General features: G+C 40.8%; 1 protein-coding gene across 1 annotated transcript in view; it reads left to right on the plus strand.

The window, feature by feature from the left end:
- Window positions 1-4,264: 4,264 nt before the first annotated feature.
- igf1ra (insulin-like growth factor 1a receptor) overlaps window positions 4,265-13,985 on the plus strand; it is a 104,387-nt gene continuing 94,666 nt past the window's right edge. Inside the window, exon 1 of the mRNA XM_037683498.1 lies at window positions 4,265-4,790. Coding sequence (XP_037539426.1) covers window positions 4,691-4,790 — 100 coding nt within the window. The 5' untranslated portion in view covers window positions 4,265-4,690. The remainder of the gene's footprint in view (window positions 4,791-13,985) is intronic.

Below are 13,985 nucleotides of genomic sequence, written 5' to 3' on the forward strand. Positions count from 1 at the left end.
ATCTATCTATCTATCTATCTATCTATCTATCTATCTATCTATCTATCAAAATAGACTGTAAACATAGACTACTATGAAATTATCCACAAATGGTTAAAAATGTCATGATTTTACTTTTAGTGTAAAGATTTTGAGACTTTCCCCACCGTTCGGTGAACTTATTTTAAGCCGACTTTGGTGTGTAACCCCTCACCTGGTCAGAACCTTCAGAATGGACATCCTTGTGGAGGTCAGCAGTCTCTGGTGTTTGATGAATGGAAGGTCGGAGCTGACGGCTCCTGCTTGGATGCAGCTCCATGCCACATTTTACTTTACTCCTCAAAGGATGGTGTGGCAGCACTGAGTGGAGGATTTCTTCAGTGCATTAAGCATCATGTTGTTGAACATTGTCCAATTTATTCCAGCTACAACAAGCCCCTGATCTTAAAACCATTCCACAAACCAGCTTATTTCCAACTTTTACTCATCGTTACTTTGTAGATAAAATGTTTTTGGTTTGTTGAAATCACTGTTGAATCCACTTTTCCAAATGAATTAATGTGAATGCAATGCAGAATTTTAATCACTTAAATTATTTTTTCAAATCAAATAATTATTTATTATTGGGAGGCCTTACAAATTGTTTTTAACTTAAATGAGAGCTGCATATGAAAGAAAAATGTGAACAAGTTTTCAGATCATAAAGAAAATACTGTATTGTATTTCTAATATTTATGTAAAGCGTTTAAATCATATAATCATGGTGACATTTTGTTGTCTTTTTACCTTCAGTGTGAACATTATCTGCCTCAAACTTCTCACGAACAGAACGTTTTCAGGGATTTTTTTGTTATTGTGTTGTTTTTTTGTGTGGATGGGGTTTTGGTGATTTATATGGCAAAAAGTGAAAAATAAAAACATTTTTGACAGAAAACGGATTGTGCTTTGGACAACTTGTCGAGCCAAACTAAACAGATCTATTGTAAACATTTGCTTATTCACACAAAACAATTTCTGCATTTCCCCCAAATAAATGTATCTAAAGTTGTGGAACATTTGGTGACAAATGAACGTTTTGATGTGTCTGTTTTTATTGTGTGCTTCACAGCCGGTGGTTAAAGAGCAGCTAGTGGTCAGACATGACGAGGTTTCAGGGAAAGCTGTAAACTCCAGCACTGATTATGTAAAGTAAACATCCCTTCAGTGACTTCCTCTGCACCGCCAGGTGTCATGAATAACTACAGTTGTTGTCTGCATTCAGCCTGAACCTGCAGTTTATCAAAACGTTCAGCTCTTTCAGGACAATCCTGCTATGATACTTGATATTGCTGCAACTTTAGCTTTTTGAAATATTTAGCCTTTTCAGACATTTTTTTTTTCTCACTGAAAATGAATTGAGCTCATTTTACATCCTTCAAAATCTTTGATCTGTTTACGACCTTTTACTGCTCCTTCCACATTTTGTTCTGGTTCAGCTTCTTTCAGTTTCCTTGTGCAAATTTAAAGTTTATTTCAGCTGATTTCAGCTGTTTTGTGCTTTCAGATTCTTCCTGCTAACTACAATTTTTTTGTGCTTCTAACTTTTTTCTGCTCCTTTCAGCTGATTTCTGCAAGTTTCAACTTTTTCTGCTAGTTTAGCTATTATTTAGCTATTTTTAGTCTAATTTCAGCCTTTTCAGCTAATTCCACATTTCTTGCACTCATTTAAACTTTTTTCAGCCTAACTCAGCAAAAATGTTCTCTCCACTTTCTTCTGGTAATTTCAGTTTCTTTTTTTGTTTTTTAGCTACGTTTCAGTTGTGTTTATTGTTGCTAATTTCAGCTCTTTTCAGTCAATTTCCACTTTTTTGTGCTAATTTGTGCTTCTTTCAGTCTAATTAACTTCTTTCTGCTAATTTCAGCTTCTTATGCTCCCTTCAGCTTTTTCTGCTATTTTCAGGTTTTTGTTTTGTTATTTCAGCTACATTTTAGCTGTTCTTGTGGTAAATGTAGCTTTTTCAGCTAATTACATATTTTTAGCTCATTTCAGCTCATTCTACTCCCTTCTTCTGCCTTTTCAGCTATTTTCATGTATTGTTAGCTAATTTCTGCCTTTTTTTAGCTAATTTTCTCATAACTGTTCTCATTTCTGCTTATTTAAACCTAGTGAATCAAATATATGTTCTTTCTGCTTTATTCTGCTCATTTAAATGATAAAATGAAGCAGAATGTGCAGGAAGCGGTTTGGAAGCCTGCGTCTGATCTCCATTAGACTGGCTGCTGTGTAGGAAAACAGTGAATCAGACCAGAGTCCAGGAGAAGACATCCAGGTGGGACAAAAAGAAACCAAAAATAGGACAAGTGTTGAGAATAAATATAGTGGATAAAGCAGGGCGGTGGAGTGATGGAGCCTACATTAAAACATTTATAGATTGGTGAGTTCAACATTTCATCTTTCCATCTGCAGACTTTACTCAGTAAATCTGAATGCACCAATAACTAGGACTTGTTGATCCCAATCCTCTTCTGATATTGCCTTGGTTGACTTATTTTCTGTGATTACAGCTGTAAACAAACACGAGGTGGTTAGATCTGGTGTCACCGTTTAATTTATGGACACACTAACCACTAAAATAAATTAGAGAGATGGTTTGGACATGTCCAGAGGAGGGACAGTGATGTTAGAAATGCAGCTGCCAGGGAAAAGACAAAAGGGAGACATTAGAGGACAAGGAGTGAGGACCACTGAAGAGGGAGAAGCCAAAAGGGGAAAAAAGACAGATTTTTATTTTACTTATCGAGTTTTTTTTAAACGTCTTCATGACTTTGCGTTGACCGTTTTAGTTACTAAGTGCATGTGTAAATTTGGGCACGACACACTTCTAGTTAGTATTGTAACTATTTCCAGTCGGTGTTAAACTTTATTGTTTGGTTCTTTACACCTGCTTTTTTTATTGGCTTATACAAACTTTTAAAAATGAGTTTTACTTGGTATTTTACATTGTGGTAGCGACATGTGATGTTGCCGGGTGTCTGAACGACTGAAGAGACGCTGAAACAGCCGAATGTTTAGACGTTGTTTGTTTATTTGTTTATTTAAGGATCCCCAGTAGTTTCTACTGTAGTAGAGACTATTGTTCCTGGGGGTCCGCACCAAAAACATTGCAATTAAACCAGGCTTTTACAAACATACACAAAGACATAAAAAAATACAAAAGATAAAAACAAATTCACAATATAAACTTTCAAATCAACCGTCGCAATAACATTTTACAAGCATTACAAAACGACAAAATACTTAAAAACACACAGGAATTAAAAACACAAAAATTCACCAGTTTCAAAGTTAACAATCTTCATTTCCATTATAAATTGTCAATTCAATTTTATTCCATTATCTGTGATAGATTTTTTTAAAGAATCTTTTTAAAATTAACACGATCAGCAATTAATGTAATTACAGAAGGCAGCAGGGTCCAATAAGAAACAGCGTTAGTCCCGGGCAGAGGTCATATCAAAGTAACCACTGAGAGAAAAGGCTGAACGGTTTATGTGAGAAGAAGACTGTTCCATCAAACAGGAAGTAGGCATGATTTTATCTAGCGTTGCAAACTGCTGACACGGCGCATGCGCATTAGTAATTGTCATTCAGTGTATAAAAAACAAGCCCCCGGTGTCTCTGGATCCTCAGAACGCCTCTGCAGAACCTCGCTTCGTTTGCGCGTTCCCTGAGCCGCTCCGTGGACCGGATCCACTCCGGGTTTTCCCTCCGGCTCCGGGGCCACCTTTTCGTGGAGCTATGTGTGTGTTTTTGTGTGACTCGCTCACAGAGACCCGCAGCCTGCGTGAAGCGAGAGGGCGAGCCGCGTGATTTTCATCCTCTGGATCTTTACGCGCAGCCGGACTCCGTGTTTTCTATATTTATTCCCTCCCTCCCCCCCTCGTACTCTCTTCGTGTGTGCGTGGGAATAAGAAGAGCCGAGGCAAGAAGCACTTTTAGTATAACGAGCCAATGCGTGGACGCGCGCTCCCTCCCACCCCAGCCGAGGTCGTCTAGCTTTTGGAGAGCTGGAGAGCCGTTCTCCTGCGTGGCACAAGTCTGCTGACGCGCAGAGGAGCCGCGGAACACCAGCTTCTACAGAACAACCTCAGGGATCTTTGACTAACCTGGAAGCTACAAGGAGGAGAAGACACGGGGCTTTCATTCATTTTTGAACCTTGCAGCCACCACCCTTGTGGATCTTTTACTCCCCCCCCCTCCCCCCCTCGTTTTCCCTCTCATCATCCTCAGCCATTCTTTCTGGCAGGAGGAGATTCTTCATGTTGGACCTTTAATCGCCGTGTTTACCTGTTTCTGTGCGCGTGCTGGTGGGGCAGACATTTGTTTTGTTGACGCCAGGCCTGAACGCACCGGAGGCGCGCTGCTGTTTCCAAGACATGGAGAATGAAGATGGGGATTACCATCATTTCTGCAGGATAAACACTGGCCTGTGTGCCACAGCAGCCAGAGCGCGCAGTGATTGGCAAAAATAGCACGAAACCGTTTTATTTCATCATATTTAAATCTATTCCCACGCAGGTAGAACGAAAGGCGACCAGGCTGCCAAAGCGTAGCCTTTTCTAGGCTAATTCCTTATTCCTGTTTTATTTATTTTTTTGCAAGAAGTGGGTGTTGTTTTGAGTTTTCAGCCCACCTTTCCCCCCCCCCCCTGATTTCTCTGAGTGGGAAATAATGATCTGGAAGGAGAGCTCAGTCACATCGATGGGCAGCCTGACCTTGTTTTGGGCTTTGCTGCTCTCTGTCTCCACTATAAGCTCCATACATGGAGAGAGTGAGTATTTGTTCTGTTTATGTATAAATATATATTCACCTGCATTTGGAGGTATGGCAGGAGGCCTGGAGGCACGGTGCGCCTCTGGTTACCCGGTTTAACCTCAGAGGAGTCATCCTGACTGGAGAGGAGCAACCGAATGGGGAAAAATGGCAGAAAACAGTAAAAAATAATCAGTTTGGGGTTTGAAGATCAATGCAGCCTTCATGTAAGAACATGCGCTTAGAGACCATGTGGTTCAGCTGGTGGCCGCGTTTAACCCAAATATCATTTTCCGCAACAAGATTTGATCAGCTGATGAAATCTTGTTGGTTTGGACACGAGCTTATGGGATGTTTGGATCTTCTGTGGGTGCATTTTGTAGCCCTCAGAAAGCAGAGGATGGATCCAGGCGGCGGAGCTGAAGGTTACTACAACCATGTGGCCATTTTGCATTTGGTGGTGTGGCGTCGCTGCGCACAAACAGACACATCCAGCTCCTTTTAACGCCCTAAAACTCCCGCACAGGCTTCAAAACGTTCAAATAACCACGGAGGTGACCAACACATGTGCTCTAAATTTAATAAATAATATAGGTCTGTAGGTAAATAACGATTTTCACAAATAAAACCTTGACTTGGGGTTGTTTTCAACAAAATACACTCAAAAAAAAGGATGTAAACACTTGTTAAGTCAACCTGTAAAAAAAAATTACACTTGTTATGGCAGTAAAATAAAACGGTAGGATGTAAATAAGACGCGTAGAATTATTATTTTGCCTTTGTTGGCTTTTATTTATTTCTGTAAGGCAGGAGGTTGATTTCACAGGGTTTCATTTTTCATGATTTCTGTTCTGCACGTTTAGCATCATACAGTTTTTATGTGCATTAAAAACAAAACTTTGTAAATGTCTTTCTGTTCGAAAACAAACCCCTGATATGTTTAAAACATCCACTTCGTCAACACAAGCTACGACTTAGTTAATTCAGCATGCTGATTTTAAATACAATACAGAACTTGCCAAAGATTTTTTAGCTGAAAGATGAATTTGATTTAAACTAAAAAAGACGGTTGGAGTTTCCCGTGCTTCATATCTGTCAACCAGAATCTTCTTCAAAACTCCTAATCGTGGTACGTTTGATCCGTGACACATTTTATTCATTATTTTGACATCGGACGTCACCCATGAAGCAGCTCTGGGTGTATCCGTTGGGCCTGCAGCCCAAAGATTGTGATTGTGTGCGTAACTCGAACAGCATGGCTTTGTTTCCAGCAACGTCACACAATCAAAAAAATCATTTCGCTTTACTTTAACGGTGGGAACTTCTCGGCATGAAAAGGAGACGCATACACTGACCTCTGTTGTTATTCAAATGAATAAAAACATTTAATTTGATCCTTCTGCCCGGTGAGTTGACCTTCGTCGTGTTATTTGAACCCTTCTAAGATCAGTGGGGAACTCATGAATGCAGTCAGGAAGGCTCAGGAGCAAGTTGTTGCCCTCGTACCACGAAGCTGTGCGGTACGATATATCAGCCCTTCCACAAATAAAGAATTCAGTGATAAAGACTGGAAAACAGCCAGATAGATGTCAGTAATTTGCCCCTCGTGGATGATGTTTACTTCCATGAGCTGCAGAGGTTTCCAGCCTCTGTCATCACTTAGTGGAAAATCCCAACTCTCCATGAGCTCTATGTATGGGTTAAAAACTTCCTGTTCGTTTTGCTATCTGTCCACACCAATGAAGTGTAATTAGGCTGCTTTTTAACTCTCACCGCGTCCAAGGACGCAGCTTCTAAACGCAGCAGAGCGCGCGAGCATGATGGGAGTTGGGCGCTCGGAGAATAGAGCGTGTGGAAAATACACTTGCAGCGAGAGGAGCAGACTGGGTTTGGTTGGAACGGCGAGCGAGCTCGTCAGGCAGGCTCTGCTCACGTGGACACAACAGTGACCATTCATGTTGCTGTTTGCAGAGGTGATTCCCTCCGCTCTGCATTGAGTTTTCCGTGGATCTCTTCAGCGGGGCTAGTCTGCGTCAGTGGCGTGCCCCTGAGTTGAGATGTGAAAGTGTGTCACTGGACTAGTTGTGAGCGTGCAGTCAAACGCTGCTCTGTGGCTCCTTCAGGCTGCCAGCACAGGTTTAATGCTTTATTATCTCTTTATTTCCAGTGGCACGTCACTGAATTGACTCCGATTCAGCCTCTGTCCAACCACACATCTGTCTTTGCGGCCAGTTTATTGGAGTATTTTACAATTTGTGTGATGATTGCAAATGGACGGTGCTCCGTTTATCATGAGTGCTGTCTAAAGATGCTCAAAGATCCTTCTGTTCTGCTTCCAGAGTCTCATGTCCAAACCTTCTCGTTGCATCTCGTGCATCATGTTTTTGTTTGTAATGGCTGTGGTAAACAGCCAGGTACACGTTTTTAAAGCTTCAGCATTATCACTAGAAATTATTTTATCCATTTATCTTAAATAGCCCATTTGGTGCATTGTGGCAGCTCCAGTTGTGTTATATTTAAGGATTGGATTGTTTTTCCCACAAGTTTGATTTATGATTATTTCTAAAATAATAAAAAAGAGACTTAGATTACGGTTTCTGAAGGGTAGTTTCTCTGATTAATCCATTATCAAAACGCATTACTTGACTCGAATCGTTGTGACTTGTAACTCTGCCCTTCCGAGTGTGCCAAGCGGCGGTGGGAGGGGGTCCTTGTGTGCGAGTTGTTATGATGAGGAGTGTAGAGTTACTGTTTGGGGTTTTGGTGATATCTGAGTCGCCGTGTTTGAAGTGAGGGCCGCTGAAGGGAAGTGGCTCCACCAGACTGCTGGTCAGATGACTTGGAGTATGTTGCGGATTAAGGGCCAGTTGACGTGGCAGGTGCAAGGTGATGTGATGGCACGGTGACAAAAATGCACACGTTTAAACTTGGATTCGGATTTGGAGCTCGTTACGCACCAGAGTCTGACTCATTTCTAAATGTATTAGTTTGTGAGGTCAGAAATAGGACCTCCATTGTTTGTAGTGGCCCGAAAGAAGTAAAGTAATTAAAAAAAGGACGGTTCAGATCTTTTAATGTAAAGTAAAGGTATCAATAAGTAATATCTTACCTGTTGTTTAAAGGTTTTTGAACAACCTCAGCTTGGAGAAATTAAAATGAGTCCCGTCTGGACTCATGAGCTAATGGCTAGTCTGAGCAGGGTCGAGACCAGACGTGGGCAACTTAAGGCCTGAGGGCCAAAAGCGGTGCTTGGGCTATCTCCATCAGGCCCCATTAACCTTAGTTTATTTAAAAACAAAAGATTAATAAAAAAAAAAAAAAAACAGCAAGTTATCAAAAAGACTTAAGGAAATTTAAATGAAACATCTTATGCAAAACTTAAAAAAACAAACATTTTTAAGTCATTATGTTTCCAGAACTAGAAAATATATACGTTTATTTTGCATATTTCCACTAACATATACAACATGTTAAGCTAACATGTATAATATAATAATTCAACTCAATCTATAATAATTATCACAAGAGCCAGTTTACAGAATATGTCTTATATTCCTAAAGGATATTGGAAAGACTTGTTTTATAAAGCGTGCTAACTAAGCAACAACAAGACAAAGGCTGACAAAGGTCTTCTAGATTATCCGTCATAAAGAACATTTATTTTATAATTCTGTATGCAGCCCTTTAATTGCTTTAAACGTCTTTGCGGCTCTTTGGAAAAAAATGTTGCCCACCTCTGGTCAAGACCAGAGTGGACTGCTGCCGTCGTAAACCGGTTCAAGTTTCAACACTTTCACAGCAGTCACACAATCGTTGTTCTATAAACCTTTATACCTCCGGTTATTTCAACGCAACATGAATGTTCCAGCAGAAATGTTATTTCTGTGAGAGGTGACCTGGGCTGCACAGGAAGTGCTACAGGTAGCTGCTACTGTTATTTGTGTTTTTGCAAACAGCCGAAAAGATTCTATGTAAATAACCTTGTAATATAAAAGTGATGTCCACATAAAGGTTCACAAGTCTATAGAAAAAGTTTAATTAAATATTTGAGACTGTATAGTAGTTTTAAGGTGACAGCAGTCTACTTTGAATTTGGCTCTGCTCTGACTAGCCATTAGCTCATCAATCCTGTCAAAATTAAACCCCTTTCCCCCAAACCGATGTCGTTCAAAGAGCTATCTGCTACAGGTAAAATATTAACTCTTCATAACCTTTCCACAGAACCCTACTTCAAAATCAATATTACTTTAAAGATCAATTTAGTGTTCTAAACAAAATGCAATAAAACGTGTGCCAAGTGAATTATTTTGAAGGACATTTAAACTTTAGACGCATACAGTTTTAATTATCTCACAGAAATTTTAATGTGAGGAAAATAAACTTTCAGATTATTGTCAAGAGCTGATGATAATCCAGGACTAAATCTAAAGTCGAATAGACACTACAAATTTATGAGTTTAGTTCCTGCTTAGCTAAATCAGTTTTCTTTTGAACTTTTATCAGCAGTGATGAGCACATACCCAAAACAATTATTTGCAGCATTGTTGGCTCTTGACACACAATAGTTAATCGTTTATGTGTTAACCGGCCCAGTTCACATGAAAATATGACCGGCGCAAGTTTCCACTGGATAACATTTGTTTTGTTTACATGCTGTTTTAATTAACGTCATGAAACCGCGTTCATTCGACTCATCCGTGTAATACGAACGGTAATGATGTGCTCAAGTTCTTCTGAAGAGCGTTTCAGATGCCTAAGCTGTGACTGAAACGGCCACCAGAGTTGTAGGGCCTCAAAGATCTCAAGGAAGGAAAGAGCAACAAATGTCAGACCAAACACGGGTGGGAGGAATTTTCTAACAACCTTTCTGGAGTTTACGGCGGGGTGCCTGCTGAAGGATGCTCGGTCTGTGGCCCGATTATAAACAGCACCGCTTCAGGTCCAGGACTCCAGCCGAACGCACGGCTGCGCTGACGTGAAGGTCTCTGTTGACACGCAGGGCGTCTTCGCTGGTTAGGAATTGGAATTTATGCGACGTCGAGTCAAGCGGCGATCGTTGGTTTTTGGTTTAATTTTAACTGCGTGTACACGCTATAGATCGGAAGAGCCTTGTTTGCCTGTGCTCGGGCAGGTGTGTGTTTGTGTGTGTTGACATCTCCACAGAGAGCCAGGGCAAGGTTTATCAATCGTCAACATGAGCCGATGGATCCCGTTACGCTGTGGAGATACGTGTGTTTGCTCAGTAGTGTGAAGAGCAAAGAGACGCCGGAGTATCTCTGTGTGGACACTGGAGCTGAAATGAGTCTTATGTGATTACGCTATATTTTGTTTTAAGTGCTGTTACACGACACATGGGCTTTGTGGAATCGGCAGCGTGGTTAGTTAGAGGTGACGTCCGACTCCTTAGTCTTTGTGCAAAGAAATGACTGGAATGCCTGGTACTTAACATGCCTATTGGGAAGATTAAGGGGTTTTGTCATTCCTCTTGTTTTGTATTACCATTCCACCCTTCTGCGTCTCCTCAAACTCATTTAAAGGACAACAGTTTTGGTTTGCTGTGTAGTGATACACGTGAGGTACGTGTCACTTGTTGTATGACAAATATATGGATATATATTTATGCATACTTTTCACGAGTTCTTCATTTTTCTGACTGTAAATGTCGTGCATTGAATTTAACAGAAATGTGAACGAGAGACGTTATTTATCTTTGACCCATCAAATGAATGGAATCATTTATTTTCAGAATCAAAGTTTAACATCAAACATTTACATTAATTTGGCAAAATATGAAAATAATAACAGACAGTTTCACAGAAAATGAACTTCAAATCACTCGGCGGTGATTTGAGGACTTTGCTTAAGATATTTCTAAAATATCTGTACTGATTTATGAGAGAGAGGTGGGTTTTAGAGTGAAAGGAGATTATCTTACAGAGAACTGTGTGAGGGAAGTTTAATCTGTTTAACCAGAAATTGCACGCTTCGTCAGATCCTCAGCTTCTCACGGTACACTTGGTCAAAATAGAACCATCTACCTGTTGACGATGAATCAGCGCTGGATGTAGTTCCTTTCTGACTCGTTTCAGCGTCTCCGTCGAGAGCTACCAAACCTTCAGAAAGTCGTGCGTTGATTAGCTCAAAACAGAATTATAATCCCAAACGTTCCTGGTTCTTCATAACTCCAAACTCTTCATAACCGGCTGCACTCTCAATCTGCTCATTCTGTTGGACTATCGGACCTGTTGTCAGCTCTCATTCCAACATCTCTCAGAACTCTCATTCTCTTGGAATTCTGGAATCCATAATTCTCTATTCCTTCTCTTCTCTATTTCTATTCTATGAACTGAGAAGTTGCCACATTTTATTTGGGTCGACTTCCTGTTCAATTTAGAGCTTTCTGATTCGTGGAAGGACCAGAAAGAGGAGTGGATTTGTGACGTAAGATGTTATCATAAGTCAAGGATTGTTTACAACATACAGAAAAGATTATTGCAGCAACAGCAGACTTCGTGGAGTCTCACACTTTGTAATCTTTTCAAATAGTAAAACATGACATTTTTCTCGGTAAACATTTTAGTTGACCGAAAACCAACCTTTAACATACTTACGACAGCTTGCTCATTTCAGACAGAAAATCAAGAAAGGCATATTCAGGTGATTTCTTCTCTGAATGAGGAACAAAAATCATTACTTACTGTTTATGTAAAAATAAAAATTAGTAGTTCTTTTCAACCTGTAAAGCATTGAGTGAACTAACACAATTTGATTATCAAAACATTTGTAAGACAGTAATGATTATAGAGGATTGTCTTTTCTGCTTGATTAATTCAAGAAAGAAAGTTCATCAGATGGCCCAGACTTATTCAGATCAATGAAAATAACAGTCTCTGTCCATCTGGTAGATTTGAGGTCACCTGGTTCACTACAGTCCCCCCTTTGGAAATCATCACCTGTCCATGGGGATGAATTCCAACCGTGAACTTAGACCTTCAAATGTCCTTGAGCTTGATGTAATCCAGCAAGGAAGACCAAAGTCAGAAGTAATCCTTCAAGGAAGACCAAAGTCAGAAGTAATCCAGCAAGGAAACAAAGTCAAGGTAATTCCACAATGTTCTTGGTATTCCATTGTGTTTATTATAATCCCATATCGTCTCGATAATCCCATTGTAGCAATGCTTTAACCCCTTGGAAACAGAGTCTGTAATCCATTGGAAAAAGTCATATAATCCACAACGGTAAATCCACAGCGATTGGAAGTGTTGATTAATCAGCATACAGAGGGGTGCCCTTGGATTGAACTGAAGAAGCGGCCACTGGATGAAGAGTTGAGACCAACGTCAGGATTGCAGGTCGCCTCCAGCGAAGGTTGTCTCCAGCGACGTCCAGCCTGTGCCGTTCTGGTTCAATGTGTCATGCAATTATGTGGTTTAAGGTGGGCTTATGAAGGGGATTTTACATAAGGCCTTAAACTATATGCATCTGGTGTGTAAGCTATTATGGTTGGGAACAGCTACAACTACCAGTTAAGGGGTGGAGAATGCTGAAAAGGGGTACTACAGGGGTTTATGCCTATAGAAAAGTGTTCCAAACTATTTTTCCATTTCTAACTTGGTTTAAGTTAGCTTTACATGGTAAAATATAGTTTGGTGTAATTGTCTGTTGTCTTTTTAGACGAACGACTTGAGATTGGGTGTTTGGTTTTCCCATAAATGTTTTGGAAGTCTATGGCGAGACTTATCAAAAAGAATTAGCTATCCCCCCGAATAGGATTGTTCGAGTAGGTTCGGCTTAAGCGTTGTGAGATCAATGTAGATTATGGTACTCAAAGTAGCAATAATATACATTGACTCCGCAAAGATTGCAATTTAGTGAATGAACTGCATGTTGGCATGGTTAAAGGCTTCTTAGTCTCTAACTTCCTACACAACAAAATTCATTCTTACCTCAGAAACAACCAAAATCAATTAAACAACGTTCCAACACCGACAAGAGTAGTGACTAAGCATCTAGAAACATCGTTTCACAGCTTCTCCTCACCCTGGTTGCCAGATTTCAGTCACGCTGTCCCGTTTTATCAAGGGTAGGTCCTGTGAGTTTAAACTATGGTTAATTTTATTATCCATTAGTTATCTTCTACAGGGATGACCCTTGTTCCCACGAGGTCAGATTTTGTGATGTCTTTGTCTCCTAAGGAGTTATTGCATGCCTTGTGTTGTTTAACCTGGTTACGATGTACCCATTTAACAGTTGGCTCTTTTTGGCCTTTACTGATTTTTATCTGGTAGATAATTGGAGACACTTTGTCGGTTATCAGATGGGGTCCAGTCCATCTGGGCATCAGCTTACGGGCGAGAGTTCCGGTCCCGGACTCTACTCTCCCAGTTTTGGGTGCAAACGTGTAGTACCAGACCCTGTCTCCCACTTGGAGTTCCTCGTAAGAGGCCTTTTGGTCGTAGTACGCTTTGCGTCCTTCAGCTGATTTTTCCAGGTTTTTCTGTGCGAAAGCAAAAGTGTTTTTAAGATGTCTTTCCAAGTCTTTCATGTATTGTTGTGTGGTGTAGGCTGTTGCCATGGCAGCATCGCCTGGTTGGTACAGCAGGTGCAGAGGGAGAGTCATTTGTCGACCCGTCATCATCTCGAAAGGAGCGATGCCAGTCGACGTGTGTGGAGTGGCCCTTATGGCCATGAGGACCAGAGGGAGTTTCACGTCCCAGTCCTTGTGGTTTGCGGCTACGTATTTTTTCAAAATACTCACCACCGTCCTATTTGCTCTCTCAACCTGGCCTGAAGCCTGTGGGTGGTAGCCAATATGGAAGTTGGCTTTGACGCCTAGCGTCTTCCACAGTTCCTTCATTACTTCACCTGTGAAGTGTGTACCTTGGTCCGAGTTCACCCTAAGGGGAAGTCCAAACCTTGAAAATACATGATTCATTAATAACATAGCAGTGGTTTGTGCTGTGTCATTAGGGGCTGGTAGACATTCTACCCATTTGGTAAACGCGCAGGTTACCGTGAGAAAATATTTATTTCCTCTAGAGGTCTTAGTGAGTGGTCCGACCCAGTCAATCTGGAGGTCCGACCATGGAAATGCAATGCCTCTACTATGCAGTGGTGCTCTGTGAAGTGGTCTGGATGGTTGAAACTGGCCACAGATCAGGCACCCTTTTATGTAGTCCTTGACATCCTTTTTCATTCCAGGCCAATAAGCAAT

This window comes from Nematolebias whitei, chromosome 10 (assembly GCF_014905685.2).
Source record: "Nematolebias whitei isolate Nwh7 chromosome 10, NemWhi1, whole genome shotgun sequence".
Lineage (NCBI taxonomy): Eukaryota > Metazoa > Chordata > Actinopteri > Cyprinodontiformes > Rivulidae > Nematolebias > Nematolebias whitei.